This window comes from Charadrius vociferus, unplaced genomic scaffold (genome assembly GCF_000708025.1).
Source record: "Charadrius vociferus isolate BGI_N301 unplaced genomic scaffold, ASM70802v2 scaffold136, whole genome shotgun sequence".
Lineage (NCBI taxonomy): Eukaryota > Metazoa > Chordata > Aves > Charadriiformes > Charadriidae > Charadrius > Charadrius vociferus.
In genome coordinates, this window is record NW_009648960.1 from 3,889,400 (window position 1) to 3,908,670 (window position 19,271).

Consider the following 19,271-nt stretch of genomic DNA (forward strand, 5'->3'; position numbering starts at 1 on the left):
CCTCAATAGGCTCTTGATTTTTGACAAAAATCTGTCTATAAAAAGGAGACATATGCTGCACTCCCACTTGCACCCTGACATCCAAGAACCCAGTAGGTGAGAAACAGTTCTCAGTAGGTCAAATCACTGCTGAGCATAAGCCCTACAGCTGCTACTGGAGTCCTGTTTTAAACATGACCCATCACAAGCAAAATCTTAGGCTTATACATGACAAGGACACATGTCAAGTTAATGACAATTTTTGTGCTCCCTCCACTTTTTCCTAGATGTTTGCACCACACTAAAAATGATGCTGATACTCCACTGACAGCAGAAGACAGTTTTACTTCTCAAAAATCAAGCTCTACTGGTAGCCCTATGGGCGCCAGCACAAAAGTGAGTCTGGTTTGCTAGTGATTTGAGAAAAAGTGTTCAAAAGCATTTAAATCCCATACTACAAATATTACTTTGGGGACAGTTAGCTCTGGGCACCAAGAAACTGATTTATCCAAAGAATAATATTTGTAAAACAACTATAGTCCCATTTTCAGATATGACTTCGGTATACAGGAGCCCAAGTCAAAGTTAAGGTCCCAAAGCATGTAAACCACTTTGAACAATGGAACTTGGAAGTCAGATGTTTTAGATAATTCTGATCTTCATATGGAAAATACCAGGCACATGACATATTCATCTACAGTCTAATCATCAGCACACACTTGGGAATTTTCAGAGGTGCCTTTGAATAACCCTCCACAGAAAACCCAAAGCTTTTATATAAATGTTTACTACAATCCACAAAGAGGAAAATATATCTTCCATTTCTGTACCATTTTATAATGTAACTTGTGATATAGTTGTGCAGCATCATAAAATCCCAATATATAACAAAGCTTTAACTCTAAGGCTAGACAGGTTTCACAATCCATCAAAATCAGTATTATTTAAGGGAAGTGCAAATTTGGAAAACATTTGGAAAAATGAAGATCCTTATAAAAATCAGCAAAAATTACTTCCCTGCAAAGCACAAAGCAGCCAAATTCTTAAATACTGCATTGCTTGGCTATCTTTCAAGAGATACAGTGTCCTGGATACATCATACACCCGTATATATTCTACTTTGTGATAAATTAACAACCCCCCTGCAACTCAGCACTGCTGAATGTCTGAATGGCATCCATCATTTACTAGTCATAGTCTGCCCACGGGAGAAGATGCTTTTGTTTCCTGCCCACACGGAGCAGAGGAGAGGATGACACTGATCATCTCAGCATGATACAGTTTATTAGGCATCTTTATTCTTCACCCACACATGATAAAATTCAAAATGCCAGGGGCTAGTCTCAGACTAGCAAGCTCAATGCAGAAAAAGTAGCTTTGGAATAAAATAAATTAATAATTCCCCTCCTGCAGAAAATATTGAAAGGATGGTGGTGATAAAGCCAACCTTAAAAGCCTGATGAGGCATAAGAAACAGATATGACTGCACTCTGAGAGAATAAAAGGGCCCTGAACAAATCATGCTGCATCAAATGTGTGTTGAACCAATAAACAATAAACCAGAATTACTGAATAAACGGTGCTTTGCTGTTACCTAATGACTTGAGAGGCTTTTCTGCTTTCACTAGCTCCAAGATGTCCAAAATGTCTGGAGTATCTCCCTCTAAAGACTGCAGCAGGTCAAACAGGCACTGAGCTGACACTCCTTTGCTGGTTCCATTGTTCGTAGCATCCTGTTTCAACAACAGACAACAGGTTGATTTTCTGAGGGCCTGTGTGCATCCCAGGAATCTTTATCTGGAGGTGTGGGCAACCTGTTTGGGTTTTTTTTTTGACAAAGGGCCTACATGGAGTTCAAGAGCTTACTGCTGTCAAACAATAAGCCTCGCCTGACTCAACAGGTTGATGCTACAGTGCAAGAACGATCTGAAAACTGCACGTAGCTTTACTTCCCAGAAAGGGCAGATCTTTGCTGCCCAGTGAAAGAGAAAGATGTGTGTGCTTACAGTGTATGTGCAGTTAGATTTGGCAGTCCCACTTCAAATTAAAATTCCATTAACTTGTTGTAATTCATTAAAATGTTTAAAAGTAATTAGTGAATATTACAAAATATGGCTAATCCAGTCTTATAGTTCACATGTACTAAAACTTGGCATTAAGCTTTTAGCTCCTATTGCTGGATTCTAAGAAAGGATTTGCATTTAAAGAGTTACAAATCATTATTTTCCTTTTATACCCTATTTATGCAGAGAAATTTGAAGTGAGACCACGTTTACTAGCCTGGATACCAGTGGCCCATTATCTCAGCATCCTGTTCAATCCACTGATGAACAGACGCATGCAGAAGTAAGTTCAGGAAATGCTTCTGTGCAGCATCAAGTGCAGTAAGCACATGTTCAGTAAGAACTGCGCTGCTGCTCCAGCTGTTTTCTCTTTATGATCTCTGATGGGGGGTTGGCTGCATACACAGGCTTCCCCACGCTGAGACTAGGGAATGGCTTTTACTCACAGGGAACTCCAGGAGAGGGGCCACACTTGCAAACAGCTGCAGAATAAAGGGCTTGCGATGCAGAACATAGAACTGGCGGCACGCAAACTCGATCGCTTGGCGTAACTGTGGATTGCTTTCATAGTCAGCGTATACCTAAGCAAATGAAAAAGAACATGGAAGTACTACTCCAGTGGAAGGGCTCATCATCTCCTGACCTCAGACTGAATCAGCTACAGCCTTGTCATTCCTGATATATCTGCCTAACATTTTTAAAAGATGGAGACTTGTCCGCCCTCCCTGGCAATGCATTTTAGGGATGAACTCTCCTCAGAAAAGAGGTTTGCTTGTCACTCTTGAACATTCTTTGTCATTATTTTTTGTCCCATATATCAGAGGTAGATTCCTTTGCTCTCCTTCCTAGAAGCACTTTACTTGTTTGAAGCCAGTGAGTGCTTTCTTCCTCAATTTTGATCTTTTTCAGTTAATCAAATCCCAGCTCTTTTAGTCCTTTCTCATATGACACGTTTTCTAGGTGTACATCCCTGTTCCAGTCTGTAGTTTCTTCAATTAACTGAGGGGTTTTTGTGCAGTGCCCACAGCTGGGCAGAGCCAGCACTTCAAGTCAGTAGTGCTGCTGATTGGAGCAGCCGAATTCTTCCACGTTTCTTTCACAAGATACAGACCTGTATGTTCATTCTAGAATGGCATTTGAGATATTTTCTTTTTCTTTTTTATCTTTCAACAGAAGGACACTGTTGATTCATGTTTAGCTTCAGATCTATAACAACTCAAATATTCGGTCCTGCAGAAGTGCTACTGAATCATCTACTTTCCCTTCCATATTTATGTGCCTGATTATTCATAAGTAAGGACCTACGCTTGTCCAACCTGATCGACATAATCTGTCTTTTTTTTTTTCTTTTTTCAGACTGCATCTCCAGTTTGTCAAGATAATTTGAACTCCTAGCCTGTCCTCCAACACACTGACAGTTCCACCCACTTTTAAGATATTTTAGGGTTTTTAGAGTCGCATTCCCTTCAGGGCTCGCCACTGAACCATGCAGCCAATGCGTTGCCAAAGATGTGGGATTTGTTTCTCAGTTATGTAAACAGTATAAATTGCTAGGAACAACTTCACAGTGCTGCCTTCTTCTGTCCATTCCAATTGCCTGTTTGCACTTCTCTGCTGGTACGAGTCTGTGGGAGGTTTGGGGTTGGGGTGGGCAGGAATTTCTTGCTATTTGCTGGCAACAGGTAATGCTGAGATTTTATGGTAGTGCAAAATTCACATTACAGCACAGGGCTCTTGAAGGTTTCTAGTAAGGTTTTCTTTTGGAATTACTTTATTTTTGCCTCTCAAGAGTGGTATTTTATTAATTCAGCAGCTGTCAGTAATGGGGGGGGATTAAAAAAACTAATCTATCTCAGTATGAAAAGTGAAAATGTAGGAAGAGTCTTTCACAGGACTGAATGGTTACTGCCAACTACTTCAAATTAAGTTATTAAGTTATTTTATTTCAGAATGTCTTGCTTCTAATGAATAAACCCATGCACTGCAGACCTAGACCCAATACATACTTACCTAACCATGTACTGCATGATATTAGAGTATCCAGTTACTAAAGAGTTTGTTTACATAGCCAAATTAATCACTGGTCCTAATTATTGCGCTCTGTTAACTATATTAAAATGAACATACATGGAGATGTCATGGTCATTGCTTCTTTTACAGAAAGAACAGTTTTTTTCTGTATTTGCATTATAATACTAAATCTCTATTTAGATATTGTCTTCAAGCTCTGCAGAAATAATATTTTTGTCTGCAAAGAAACTATAGCAGGGGTTTTCTATTTTCAGTATTTGATTTTTCTCAAATGTCATCAGGAAAAAAGGCATTCTTGTACACCTGAAAGTGAAGAGACACTCTGTCTCTTAACACTTGCAGTATTTGTCATCACTGACATGAAAAGACAACATACAGTTTTTCATAAACACTTAGTGTTATTTTCTGTTGCTATTTAAATTGTAGATAATACAATTATCATACTTAAAGAAGTGAATATAATTTAATTTCAATCAGCAAGTAGCAAATCTAGATATTTCAACTATTCCCCAAATTTCCACCATCCTTGGAGAAAAAAAACACTGAGGGAGACCCAAGGTCCAAAAATTTTCCAGAAATTTCACATTTCTGTGTGAAAGTACATAGAAAGGGAAACAGACATTAGTTTATTTAACATAAAGAAGAAAAGAAAATGTAGTCATTTACTCAAGTAGAAAAGGGAATGTAGTCTCAGGAATGCTGATTTGGGCCATCCCACCCTGATCTGTTGTTTGTTTTCTTGGGGCCCCCCAAATCTGTGACGTTACCAGGACTCAGCAGTTTAAAGTTTCTCCAGTAACAGTCAGTTCTATAACAAAGTGCTCTCTTGGAAGTCTTCCCTTGTACTGATCATGGAAATGGCTCACCTGCAACATGCTGGGGAGGACCCACTGGTACCCGCTGAGGGAGAAGAGGTGGTTAAAGTGCACAGCGGTGTTGATGACTGTGGCAGCGTACTGCCTCAACAAGGCACTGTCCTCAGGGTGCAAGATCAGGGCACCATTGAAGACGTTCAAGAACAGCATGATCTCATCCCCCCAGGGGAATTCGCTGGGCATGCCAAGGAACATCTCCTCCAGCAGCTTAATCCACAAGCTTTTCTGAAGAGTGTCCAGACCAAAGAGCTCTTTCCCAGCTGCGGGGAAGAAGAGGCGACAGCAATCAACCCTGTCCACCACAGCCAGCCTCACAACACTCCTAGAGGCCAAAGGCCTCTCCAAAGAAACATCCCACAACACTGACCATCATTCTGCCTTTTTAAAATGATTTCCCCTGTCCTGTACTTCTGGAAGTGCGTGCAGGGCTTGAGCAAACCTTGACTGAAAGCAACACACATGAACATGAAGAATGATGAATATCACACAGCTCATTAAATCTGTTCCCCACCGACTGGAAATTCTCTTAAAAACCAGAAGCAGATCTGATCTTGTACATGCATCATCTGCCCCACACAACCTGAATGGCTGTGTGGATTTATGCTGAAGTTTTATCCTTCATGTGTCCCACACATTACAGGACATAATACAATTACTATAATGCCTCTGATAGCAAATGCCTTTAAGGCCTGTTACAGAACTTGCCAATGCTCACCATCCTGCAGCAGCGGCCTGTTTAATCCCCAAGTCAGGCTGGAAATCCTATTTGACTTTCAGAGCAAAGTTTCTAAAAGAGGGCTGTTTATATCCCTGCTGCAGAGTTTGGGCCATCTTCATGGAAAGTCCATTGCTTCCTCAAAGTGGATGGCAAAGGGCTCTGAGCAATCCTTTTTAGATGCAGTTATGCCACTGGACACAGTACTCCAGCTGTTGTTTCATGCACAATTTTCATGCATAATTATAACTTATTCTCATTTGGCTCTAAAGAAAGTAGCTTTGTCTGGAGACCTCTAACAGCGAAGGCCTTTCTGCTGTTGTGCTTACAAACCAACAGCTATGTATCATTTTCCCCAGGAAGAGATTTATCAGCTGTCAGTAGTGCTACAAGTCTGTATGTTTCTAAGGCAAATGAAGCTTGCATGTTTCTAAGGCAAATGAAATGCCTCACAGGAACCTCCTGGGCCCTGTACAGCCACCAGAGAAAGCTATCAAAAGGCCATACCTTGGGGATCACTGAAGAGTGAGAACTCGGCATCAATGGCACTTCGGGGAAATGAAGGCAAGCGCAGGAGGTCTTCCTGGAGCATAGATACATGGGACTGCTTGTGCGCAGTAGGGATTTTCTGTGTCAGTGATATGAGGAACAACACCCGCCCAACCTCTTCTAACTTGCGGGTGAACACCTGAGAGAAGAAGATACAAGGACCAGAATCAGACTGATCAAGAAGTTCTTTACCACATATATGCACTTTTCTAGGTTAGCTTCCATGGATTTCTCTGATGGGAGTGTTGCTGCACTCATGGTCCTGAGGGACCTGTTGAAATTCACAGGGCTAGTGCTGCACCCTTTTGCTAGAATTTGTGTGACCACTGTTCTTCAGCTCAGCTCAGCAAAGATTGATCCTGTTTGTAAAAGAGGTTTTAACAACACTTCCTATTTCATTCTTGTGGAGGACCCTAAGTGGTTGTAAAACATTCTGCAACTGTGCCATGCGTTCTTCTTGTAGGTTAATGTAAGCTTTGCCAGTGTGACCCCCAAGGTGGTCAGAGGCAAACCAACTCCAAACTGAAAGCCATGCAGTTGCAGTTACACTCTGCAAGGTCTTATAGTGAACATGAGATTGGAATGGTTATCTGCCTTCTGGGTTGAGGCTGGCTCAGGTCTGGCCATAGAAAGCCTATGTATAGTTGCAAAAGAAAAGTAGTCAATAAAACAAAGCAGACCAAATTCTGAGTTACTGTAAACAAGGAAAGTCCTGCTGACTTCAGATTAGTGCTTCTACTTTACACCAGCTGGGAAACTAATTTTCATTCTACCGGCCTCCTTTCAACTTCTGACTGGTAGGACTAATCAGGCTAGCTATTTTACCTTGACACTACAAGTAACCATAAGGCAGAGTGATGCTCAGTAGTAGAAGCAACTGTCTTTGGAAGCAGTTTCAAGACGGCTCTTAGATATGATGTCAAAACTTGAAGCATGTGGCTTGACATGTGACAAAGCTCAGCTTCCCATGTCCTGCAGTTGCTATGACCTTGCTCTGAAGTGTACTCAGTTTAGAATTGGGTGCTCAATCAATCAACAGTAAAGAAAGTACTTTTCCATGGCTTGCTGCTCTGTGGGTAGACACTACAGTGCTCTTTTCTTTGCTGAAGCTGGATGTTGTCCAGCCACTTCTAGCATGACTACAGAGAGGCTGGTAGATGCTTGATTTAAGCTTTATCTTAGAAATCTTTTGGCCTCTAAGTACTATAAATAGAAAAATGTGGAGTGCAAAATAATGCCCTGACAGAACTGGACAGGCCATCTTAATCTTTTGGGGTCACGTAGGGCATATCAAACTCATTTATTTGGTATGTGGGACACATCTCCTAGAACCACAGTGAGAATAATTTCTGACAGAAGCAACCAAAATGATCCCAAGTAATTTCGATTTGTATAGACTTCATACTGAGAGATGCAGCATGTGAAATATTCCCCTATTCTGTACCATACACATATGAGAGAGCATTAACTATATTCTCTGTTATTTTAGCTGCTAGTCCCTCTTAAGCAGCTTTATAGCTGCTTTTCATAACCATTCCTGATGATATTTTCCTGTCCCTGTACTCACATTGCGAGGGACACAACTACAGTAGCTGCTTTTTGGCTAGAATATTACAACTGTTAATACCAATTTATTTCCTGCTTATTATCATCCTTTGCAGATACAGCTAGAGCAACTTTTCCCTAAACACTCAACCCTGTGCTACTGGGACAAATTTGCTTTTGTGGAAAATAGGGCATGTGGCTTCTACAGGTGGAGTGAGCTCAATGCCATTGTCTTGCTGTCTAAAGAAAGGATACTTGTAGGGGTTTGCAGCACATTAAAGGCACTGCCCTGACACTTTAGTTAGGGTTTAGTTCCTAAGGGAGAGCTCCTGGATGCTGCAGAACTTTAGCAGGATCAGACAGATTATCAGGTCGTGAGGCTGGAAGATAGGGAGGACAGTGCTCTTCTGAGGGCAGATATTCCCCTGACAAAAAAAGTTGCTACTGCTGTGCCTTTGGGAGTAGCTATGGTAAGAATAGCATCTGAGAGCACAACAAGGAAGAGAGGCAGGTAGCGTTCTTTACAGTGTGAAGACAGAGAGGAAGGTAGAGCAGATAATTCCTACTCCACAGCCAGACAGACTTGAGAAGAAAACGTCTTAAATGGGCTTCTAAAGAGCCAGAAGTCATGTTAAAGAAAGGAATAAGCAACTTTTGAAGCTGAGGCAACTGAAGCTCTTCTGGCCGAGTGTAGGAGAATGAAAAATGATCTGCCCAAAAGAAGCTGGCTGGAGAGATTGGGAGGGAATTCACATTGCCGCCTTTGACTCTTCTTAAAATACCATACAGCCCTCCAATGGCACCAGGGTAGATTTCATGACAATTGCTACTCCTCCAGCAAAGCTCTCTATTTGCATGCAGCATGAGTGAAGGCCTTTAAAGGAAAACGAAAAGTTTATTTACAGGGTTTGTTTCTGGGCAGAGGTGTTTGGTGACAGTAAGATACCTGCTTCTGAATGAGCTCTTGACCCTTTTCTGGATGCATCTGCACCAGGTTGAGTTGGGGAGAAACTGACCTCCGGAAAGGATAAATGTCACGGACGTAGGTCTGCCAGGAAGGGAAACAAGTGTACTTTAAACAAATGCAATCATAACAGCATTACTCAACAGAAATGAATAAAAGGCCCTTCAGCCCTTTCTGAAGCTTTTGGGTAGGGGCTTTCAGACAGTGTGAGGCAACATGGAAGAGCATAAACAGAAGAGAAATATGCTCTTTTCTAAGAAAACTAGACATTAATGACTTAAGAGCAAGGGACTCCACTTCTGCCTCCTCTGTCAAACTCCAGTCTTTCACCACACACAGCTAAACACCAAAGATGTGGTGCCTGCAGGGCAGAATTCTGTCTGTTTATGGGCTGCTTGTTCTCCTTTAGATAACGCCAATGTTTAAAAAGGGACAAGATGGAAAGAACAAAGTCATCAGGACCTGATCTTTGCCTTACCTTGTTGTAATGAATAAGATTCCATCGCTTATCCATTAAAAAGTAATGAGAGGACTGCGTTTCAGGTATGTTAAAAAACTCCAAACACTCCTGAAGAGGAAGAACGAAAGAAATCCTGTTACTTATTAGCTGTTTTGTACAAAGACCACAATACCAAAAAGAAGAATATCCAGCTAACAATGTATAAAGGCACAAACCTGCATGTCTCAGTCAGGGTGGAACACTCTGCTGGTATTAATTCTTGATTTCTTTTTTTAATCATAAAGTACATTAATATATTTGCGATAATCAAGCCATGCTGATATCACAATGAGACTGGAACTGTTACTTTTTTGGTGTCTTCATATTGCACATATTTGTCTGGCTATATAAGCCACATGGGTATTGCAGCTTCCATTTCCATACTATGTATTTATCAAGCTTTAGTGATAGGTGATGTTCAGAGACACTAAAGTTGAGATCCTCCAAAGCACTGAGATGTGTGACTCCCATTAAAATATAACACAGTTGGATAAACTGAAGGCTTTTACAAATCTGTTTCCTATGTGGCTCTGTTAAGGCCATCCAGGAAATCATTGGCTGAAGGGAGAACTGACCTCACATGTGCTAGATTCCAACATACCACTGTGACTACTGAACCATCATTTCCACTCTGATCTTGATCATTCTACTTAGTCTTTAGTGTTGATACAACCAAATACTGAAATGATTTATGTATTATCCAAAGGATAGTATACAGCAAATACCCAACAAGCTGCAGCGTCTCCAAATGTAGTTGCATTTTTGGGGTTTTGGCTGTCTGTGAGGTCAGGGCATTTCTAATATCCTTTAGTAGAGGACCCTGTTTCTTTCAACCAAGCTCTTCTCATATGGCGACAGAAGTGCGTGTCAGCAAAAATTCCTTCCCCCACACTGAAACAGGACAATCAGGCAGAATGTATTGCTGGCATACAAGAATGGCAGGTAAATGTACTAATAAGCAGTTTGTCCAGTTCAAAAACTCACTCCTACCTTCAGAAGAGCCTCAAACTGTGTGTCCTCATGGACTGGTAACTGAGTTGGGATGTCACACTCATTCTGTCCGTGCACGACAAGGGTTTTTGTGCCTAAAGGAAGAAAAGCAGTTGTCTTGAGAATAAGTCTTATGAGGAGTGGCTGAGGGACTTGGGGTTGTTTAGTCTGAAAAAAGGAGGCTGAGGGGAGACCTTATTCCCTCTACAACTACCTTAAAGGAGGTTGTAGAGAGGTGGGCATTAGTCTCTTCTCACAAGTTACAACCAATAGGACAAGAGGAAATGGCATCAAGTTGCGCCAGGGGAGGTTTAGGTTAGACATTAGGAAAAAATTCTACACTGAAAGGGATATCAAAGACTGGAACAGGCTGGCCAGGGAAGTGGTTGAATCTCCATCCTTGGATGTATTTAAAAGCTGTCTAGATATGGTGCTCAGGGACATGATTAAGAAGTGGGGCCAGCAGAGTCAGATAATGGTTGGACTTGATGATCTTAAAGGTCTTTTCCAACCATAACAATTCTATTATATGATTCTATGATATTCTCCCTGGTCTCTTTAATTAAATCAATTTCAAAACACTGCCCATGGAGGAAATGTCATAGTTAAAATTCATTCCTGGGCAGCCAGACAATGCCAGTCCTGTCTGGAATCCATTATGTAGTGTTAGCATAGCCTCACACTTCCACAAATAATGAGAAATCGTTCTGTTCCTAAAGGACCGAGCTGACTTTAGCAGCAACCGTCATTCTGAGGAAGGAACAAACCTAAAAGGTCAAACCTGTTTTTTAGCAATATATCTCTTGTCTGGCTTGTGACATCCGAGGCTCACAGCATGCTCTTCTTGGGCTCTCTCAAGACTTAAATGAGAGGATGCATCAGATCAAACTGAGTCTGAGTGGTACAGTCTTACAATGAACATCCTGCCAGCCTTTCACAGCCCAACTGGCACAAAGCTCTAAGTTGAAAAGTCTGTTCTAATTCACTTTCTGTTTGCCGCTTGTAAAGCTCTTAAAGTGGCTTTCTGAATCTCAGGGTATTAGAGGTGGAATTTACTGACTGAATCCTCAACTCAAGAAAAACTGACATAGACTATGCAGCCATTTGTAGCAGTCTTTTTTCTGATCCAGTTCTGACGGATCTCCCTTTTGGTACAAGGGGTCATGAACTTGGAAGTGAAGGAGATTGAAAGACTCATTTTTTATACCTGGCATCGAGGCAGTTACTAGCAGCTTCACTTCACATTGTTCCTTCTTCATAGTCTGTTTGAGATCCTTGAAGAATAGTCCTTCTACGTAACCCACCACTTCCCAAAGGAAGGTAAGCGTGGCAGAAATGGCATCCATGCCCCATTCACATGGAGTGCGTACAAAATACATGATCAGTCCTACCTGCAGGTAATAAGTAAGAGGAATATCCAGAATATCTTAATTGTGCAGAGCATTGTGTAAACACTGCATAAGAATATTGTTTTTCTACCTTTCTTCACTCAGAGGGATTAACTCATTAAACCTATGTCCTGAAAGTTTATACATACTACAGAACAATCTGCCTGTACTATTCTTCCTTTTTCTAGAGAGGATGATGGGTGGGGGCAAAAAGTACTGTTGCAGCCCAGCCTTAAAAGCCACTGTAGGCGAGCAAAAGGGAGAACTTCTGCAGTAAGAGACTTCCTATACCTTCTGCTCCGATGTACTGCCACATAGACAACTCACAAACAACAGAGGGCTCCTGGACTAGCATACATCTTGTCTGTTTTTTTCACCTCCTAACTGCCGCAAATGCATTTTCCGCAATCTTGAAAGAAGCTACTAGATTTGTTCCAATAGGACTGTCCAAGAGCAAAGCACTTTCTGAATGAAAATTAAGTAAAATAATTAAAGGTTTCTGGCACTGGGATCCTTCTATTGGTCTACAACTTGTTGTCTGTGATTCAATTCAGAAATCCGTAACAGGTTGTTTAGGGGTTTAATAAAATGTTAAAGGTTTCTTTTTCTCTCCCTAGAAGGACTGAAAGGCTAGTGTAAGCCTGGTGAATTGCACCCACAGCCAGAAGCAGGTATGAGCTATATAGGAAAAGTTAAGATCATTTATTTCCATGCAGATTGTGACATTAACTTTTTAGGACACATGCAGGCAGAGGTGAGATTCTGGGCTGCACAGTCGACCCACAAGCTACTCACCAAGTAGTTAAAGAGGATATGAGATGTCTGGGCAGGGAAGTCTCCAATGTTCAACAAAAGCTTCCTCAACATATACATCAGCTCATCCTGGAAAAAGAGCAAATGTTTTTTCTTCCCATCACAAAATGGAGAATGGGTTTCCCCCTTTTGTCCTCTCTGGCTTTGTTTCTTCCCATTTTTCCATGCTCCCTTGTTCAGCTCTGTCTCTCGGTGCATGAAGTAGAACTATATGCTTGTGACTGCTCCCACATTTCCCAAAATAAGGCTCAGGGCACAGCACCCAGATCAATGTCTGTTTTATCTCAGAGAGGCCAATACCTCCTATTGCAATTTGTTCTGACTGTAGCATTCTGATGCTGCACTCCTCTCTCTGCTTATCACCACAAATGACTGTCTAGATGATCTGTGAAATCTAGTTCAGCGCGACTCAATAGCTGCGGCTGCTGGGTAGGGGGTGCGGGCAGAATCTAACTTTCCTTCCTTTAGAGGCTGCCTGCTTTAAACAGACTAATACATTTCTTATGGTGGGAAGGAGGTGTAGAGGGCAAGGAATGCCACTGTCAGCTAAGGACAGACAGACTGCATCATAAATTTCTTCTATGGCCCTCATCCTCTTAATCCACAGCAGATTTGAGCTAGTGTTAAGCGCATGAATATGCATAGGACAACTCATGCCAATGATGCATCTGCTGAAAGCTTCCAAGGAAATACACCTGTCCTCTGTGTTCTGTACTCATGGTTGTAGTAGGCCTATGAAGAGATGGTAAAACAGCAGGCTATGATAGCTCAGATGCCTCTGAGGCTGGACAGGGTAGAGCTTCCTTCTCAAAGATACTGAACAAACAGAAGCGACCCTCTGGACTTAAAGAGAAGCTTTGGGGACTATAGCTGAGAAGTCTTAGGAATAGTGAGGCTACTAAGACCTGATCACTCAAACAACTGAAAAGCAGCCTTTTCTGGCCTTTCTCAAAGTTTAATATTCATTTTGTAGGCAGTTCTTAGGTGGTGGGTTGGAAGATGAGGACAGTGATATTATTGATGTTGTACACCAAGTCTGCAGTTGAGAAAGTGGTATGGAAAGCCTCACTTCCTTTCATCCAGTCAGAACTGGTATCCCTTTCTTCCATAAAGCTTAGCCATGGCACTAGAAAACAGTCTAATAAGCCAGGGAGAGACAAGGCCACCCCCATCTTTCAGAGAAAGCTGAACAGAGTGGCATGGGTTGAGGCAATATTGCCTATGTTACATAGAAAGGGTTGTGCTCCACTAAGCAGCTGTTCAAAGCTTGGCTTAGAGCAAGTCAGATCCTTAGCGGTGATAAATCAGCTATGTCCCATTTACATTACTGGACAAAGATTGAAGCCAACTGATGATAGAGCTTAAAAGACTTTGAGCTACATTACAATAGCAAATGTTCTTCTTCAGTGATGCCCACAGAGTGATTCTGCTTGCAGCTGTGCTCTCCTGCTCTAAGCAATACATATACCCACTTGGGAGAGGAAAAGTTTACCTGTCGGTTGCTGATTGTGAGCTTCTCAAGGAAATGGCGGAGAACTGTAGAGGGGTCTTCAATCAAGCAGTTCCACAGGACCTGCTGAGCAACAGCGCTTACTGTAAAAGAGAAAGAAAACAAGGTCAGAACCATCTCACTTGGAAAAGCATTGAACTGGTACACTTAGACGCAAATGTTCCTAACCTTCTACCACAATTGTCATGTTTTGTACTGAAACACACAGTTGTTTGTACTGAAACACACATTTTTTTTTGTACTGAAACACACGGTGCCTCTTTTATGCACTGTTTTAGGCCTCTTACCATCCCAGTATCCCCCCACTTGACCCTTTTCAGCTTCTCAATATCTTTCTTGAACTGGGGGCTTTTTTAGGGCCCCAAAAGAGAGAAAAAAAACGCTCAAAACCAAACATAAATCATGGAGAAAAAAAGGGGAAAACCCTACAAGGTCACATTTCTGTTGTGAATCTTTCAAATAGTTTGTGAGGATTTAATAGATTATTCATTAACTTTTTAACTAACATAGATACTCATAATGATACATAGCACACAATTCTTCTAGGAAACATCAACTGTGAGCAAATACAAGGTTGTGTTACACCTCTTTTCCACTTTAGTTAAGGCACCTAACAAATGTAAGCCATTGTTCATAGTGCTGGAAGGTTCTGCCACCATTGAGCAAGAATCCCTTGAAGTTTAATCTAGGTCAGTACCAGCTACTCCATCCTCCCGGACTTCTCCATCTTCCATCAAGTGGACAATGGGGAGCACTGCTGCACAGATGCATGCTGGAAACACAGCTTGAGGTGGCTGTGGCACATGATGGTTTGGGGTATGCTCTGTAGTGTGTTCTTCATCTGGAGCAGTAAGAAGAATAGAGGGTGAGTGTTAGTGAACAAGCCATGGTAATATCCAGGTAGGTTAGATAAATGTTTATGTTAGGTGCTGTACAAACAGAACAAAATGATAGGCTATCTGATCACTGTGCAAGCACAGCAGATTTACTGCTATCTCCAAGAAGAAACTGAGCCTCCAGCCAACCTCTTGATCAAGAATTTTCATTGTAAATATATATTTTTTCAATTTACATTTCTCTTCTTGCGGGGAACCCATTTTCTTTTTGATGAAATCCCATTTCATTACCATTTTTTCAGCCAGAGTGCTCTCCATGGCACTACTCTGTAAATGAAACATAAGTAAGGGACGATAGTGTGACAGCAGGAGTCAAAAAAATCATGCAGGGCAGTAATTTATTATAAAGTGGCTAAAGCTTGGGAATACATTCAGCAAAAGGAAATGCCAACAGCTTTATGGGTCAACAGGAAAGGCTTCCAGTGGATGAAATCCTAGGAAAGGATACTCCAAAATGAAGTTAACCCACCTTCTGCACTGACTGCTGATCGCACTGACCAGACAGAGCCACGGCGGAAAGAATAGTTCCTATGAGATGTACTGGAGGTGCAGGAAGGACTCACAGAAAGGCGGCGGGAGGCCAGGTTGGCAACTTCTTCTACTGACAAAGAAAATGGGAAATGTCAATCCAAATTTAACTGACAGACTTTAGGGAACTTTCTGAAGGACAGCACTTACAACCAAATTGGAACACTGAAAATTCAAGTCATGTAACCCTCAAAAGGCACAATTTAGAATCTATAAAGACTGGTCAGATAGGTAATTTGCTCATGCTTTGGGAAACAGTAGAGCATTGTTCCATAAAAGCGTTCAGTGCTTTGGTGAGTCATGTTGTAACTGAGTTGGCTCTATACTTCTCATCTACATCCTCTTAACCATCTTGGTTGCTGGTGCTTAGTTTTCCCTAAGAATTGGGATTTCTGCTCAAAGATTTCCCAGTGTATATTTAGATCTGAACATCACTGTACTCACCTAATGATGCATACCTTGAAATGCCTTTAATGAAATCATTGTGCTCTGTTAGCCTGGAGCAATGAAAATCCTTACCCAAAGACTAAGCTTTTCATCATTCATGTCATGTAAGTTTGGCCATCTGAAAATTTGGTACTGAGGCTGAGCTGGTCATCTAGGCTCCCCCACTAATCACCATAAAGGTGGAAAACCCCAGGGGAAATTCAGCCTATGTGTCTTAAGACACATACTGCTAAAGGGTGATTCCTCCCACCCTTTAATTATTAGAGGGTTAAGGTTAGGAATGACAAATTTCATACCTAATATCACATATTCTCATTGTGTTAAATGCTGCAAGATACTGGGAGCTTTGAGATGTTAAATGCTGGCAAGTTCCACTGAAGGTGGGGGAGAGGGGTAAGGAGGTCCAGGTAACACAGTGAGCACTCAATACCTCCAAGGTTTTGTGCTTTTCTTGCACTAATTTTTAATCACACTTTTTCTCAATGACTTGGACTCTCCAACAAATGTATGTGGACTTCTCTAACACTACCAATCAATGTTCCTGGACATCACACCCCTAAGCAGTGCTCTATGTTGGTGGCAGGTGCTCTCAGGTTCCTGCAATGCAGTTCCTGACCCTGGAGCACACCTTCTTCTTCCTGCTCTGAGCTTGGTGTGCAGGTTGGCTCGTAGCAGGCCTCCTGAGTGATGGGGATGGCAGTGATGAGACTGGCTTCCCGGCCCAGGCGCTTCTTCTCTTCCTCCTGCTGCAGGTTCTTCAGGATGTGCTCTGCTCGCTGATGGGAACGCGACACAGCTCTGGCTGAAAATGACTTCTGTCAGGAACAAAAGAAAATAAACACAGCCTGAAGCTGCTAGTTAAGATGCACACATCCTGTGTTTTCTGCCAGAGAACTTAGTGGCATTCGGCAACTGTTTCTAAATACAAATCAGAATAGTGGTAGCTGAACAGACATTTACGAGGAGACTCCTCGTGGAGCTATGTCTACAATAAACTTTGGTTCAGACTTCTTCCAAGAGACACCACATGAACCAGTGCAGAGAAAATGGTCTGTCAGACAGTTTAAGTGAACTAATCTTCTCTTGGAGAGAGAACAGCTGTGTGCTCTTGAGACCTGAGTTACTGTCTCATACAGGGATATGACATGCAGTACAGTACTGCAGTGAACAAAGAGAAAAGCCTTATGCCCATGTGGAAAATTCTGTGTGCCCTACATGGACAGTGTACTAGATTTTCCCCAGCTGAGGAACACAAGAAGACTCAGAATTTAGCCCACGTCTTTCGCCTTTAGCTTCCTCCATGCCACTATAAAATAAAAACAGTGCTTACTCTCATGACCTCTCTGCTTACCGACTGATCTTCATTTATAGGATCTTGCACACTCCCGCTGCATTGAGGGACCCAGGGGGGGTCAAACATTGGCACAGATGGCATCCCCAGGACAGGAGAAGGCAGAGTGAAGTTTATACTTGGAGGAGGGATCTAAGCAAAAACATGAAAGAGATCTTGTTACAGCAAATTATTAATGTCAGTACTGCTAATTAAACATGAGCACAAGTACCCAAGACATTGATTACTTCTGCAAATTCTTCCTAACTCCATATCTCACTACACTGTAACACCATCCGTGACACACATTTCTTTCTTTCTCTGATGTTTTTCCTGACCTGTGTCCCCGTTACACTGTCCCCATTTTACACAGGAGTTCTGCACATCACCTCCCCCACTAGTGTGACTTACACCACCATTTTTTTCTCTAAACAGATTTGCAGCCAATTTCATGCCAATGTGTCATTACACATCTATCCCACAAAGCAAGCTGTAAATGGCAACTTTGTGTTTCACGTGTCCTACCTACCTTAAAGATCTGCTGTGCTCCCTCTTCCATCCTTGGCCAGACTTGATACCTAAACCTCCAGAGTGTGTGAAATTTGAGAATGGCATTCAGTCTTTGCACTGTTTCTGGGTGATGAAATTCAGACATCAGCATGTCAGAAACGGCCTCTGGCACTTTCACAGCACACAGCAGGAACATGGCAGCTGCAGGGAGAGGACATCTGATCATCTGGTTTCCTTAATAATATGTTTATTTGGCAGAGAAAAACTACAGCTGTACGGCGCCCCCCACCAAAGAAACCTAATCTTGGCTCCAGAAATGAGATCGGCAGTCTATCAGACCTAGCGAAAATTGTACTGCTTCATGAAACTGACCACATGTGATTCCACCTTTTGGAACCACACAGTGTTTCATGTGATGCTTGTAAAACGTTCTGGAAAACCTGTTTTTAAAATAAAACACTTTGCTCTCCTCACTAAAATCTCAGTCATGACTGGTTTTAAAAGAAGCAGCATCTCTTGATGCAACTGGACTAATTCAGTTTGGCTTTCAAAGATTCCACTTCCAAGTGATTTCTGTGATGACTAATAAAGGCAAATTTAACAGAAGCTCAGCCTTCCCCTCAGAGCAGGAGGCAGTGCCCCAGCAGAGGTCTCACCTGTCTACTTTCATGGATAAAACAAAAAAGAAAGGTTCTTAGTTAAATGGGCACCATGCAATGATCACAATCTGCATCCAAGAGAAAACACAGTTGCTCTGAATTGAGAAACAAAGGACCACATCACAATGGAAGACAGCAAAATAGAAGTTGAGCTGGCCCAAAGTTGTTTCATTGGAGCATATTTGAATATAAACGTACATCGTCCCACTCCAAGCCGATGGAGGCCAATTAATTTAGATGGGTATCTGAGAAGTACCGAGCTGGAAACAAAAGGAGGGGGAACAGTGTTACTGTGGGAGTTCATTGGGTGTCAGAGAGCCCATGGCTTCTTTGACCAGTAGATCACCACACATCACTGGAGACAATTTCTCTAGATTTAGTGGCTGTTCCTCCACAGTAGAAAGAGGACGTTGGCCATTGTGTTTGCCTCGACATTTATTCAGAAGGTGCCAGGCATGAGAGCTGTGCTGATGGGAGGCAGTCTGAACATCTGCAGAAAAACAAGGCTGCTCTTTGACTGCTCAGGTCCTGCTTTGCACTGCGAAGGCGCCTGTTCCTGCTCCAGATCTGTAGGGGCTCTCCTGTTTCACCAGCTCAGAGAACTTTCTAGTCTTTGCTCTTTTCAATGTAACTATGTCAAGCCTTAGTAGGACTGATTTAAAAGTGTGAGCTCATACTGAAGTAACCAAAAAAAAGAAATACAGTCTTGGAAGGGGTCAGTAGATGGTGCTGTTGTACACTAGCACAGGAGTTCACAAATGTAATTTATGCTGGGGCTGAAATCACTCTTGCTCCTAAAAAAGCTACTACAAACCCTCAAATGGATTTTAACCCTCCCTTCAGGAAGGGGAGAAGGAGAACAATGTATCTCAGAGGCTGCTCCTCCTCAGGAAGAGCAGCAAAGCTTTGTTGCCTTCCCTCTGACCCATAGTAAGTTTTTCATAAGAGAGAAAGAGTATCCAAAATTATTCCCCCAGAAA

The 19,271-nt window shown here is 42.1% G+C and overlaps 1 protein-coding gene across 1 annotated transcript in view; it reads right to left on the minus strand.

Moving 5' to 3' along the window:
- The window catches only part of UNC80 (unc-80 homolog (C. elegans)), a 140,700-nt gene that overhangs the window by 33,780 nt on the left and 87,649 nt on the right, over window positions 1-19,271 (minus strand). Inside the window, 15 exon segments of the mRNA XM_009887601.1 lie at window positions 1,574-1,712; window positions 2,489-2,623; window positions 4,940-5,208; window positions 6,171-6,351; window positions 8,704-8,805; window positions 9,200-9,289; window positions 10,211-10,305; window positions 11,418-11,601; window positions 12,394-12,480; window positions 13,904-14,004; window positions 14,619-14,762; window positions 15,287-15,415; window positions 16,421-16,607; window positions 17,144-17,275; window positions 17,652-17,833. Of these exon segments, the coding sequence (XP_009885903.1) occupies window positions 1,574-1,712; window positions 2,489-2,623; window positions 4,940-5,208; window positions 6,171-6,351; window positions 8,704-8,805; window positions 9,200-9,289; window positions 10,211-10,305; window positions 11,418-11,601; window positions 12,394-12,480; window positions 13,904-14,004; window positions 14,619-14,762; window positions 15,287-15,415; window positions 16,421-16,607; window positions 17,144-17,275; window positions 17,652-17,833 (2,157 nt within the window).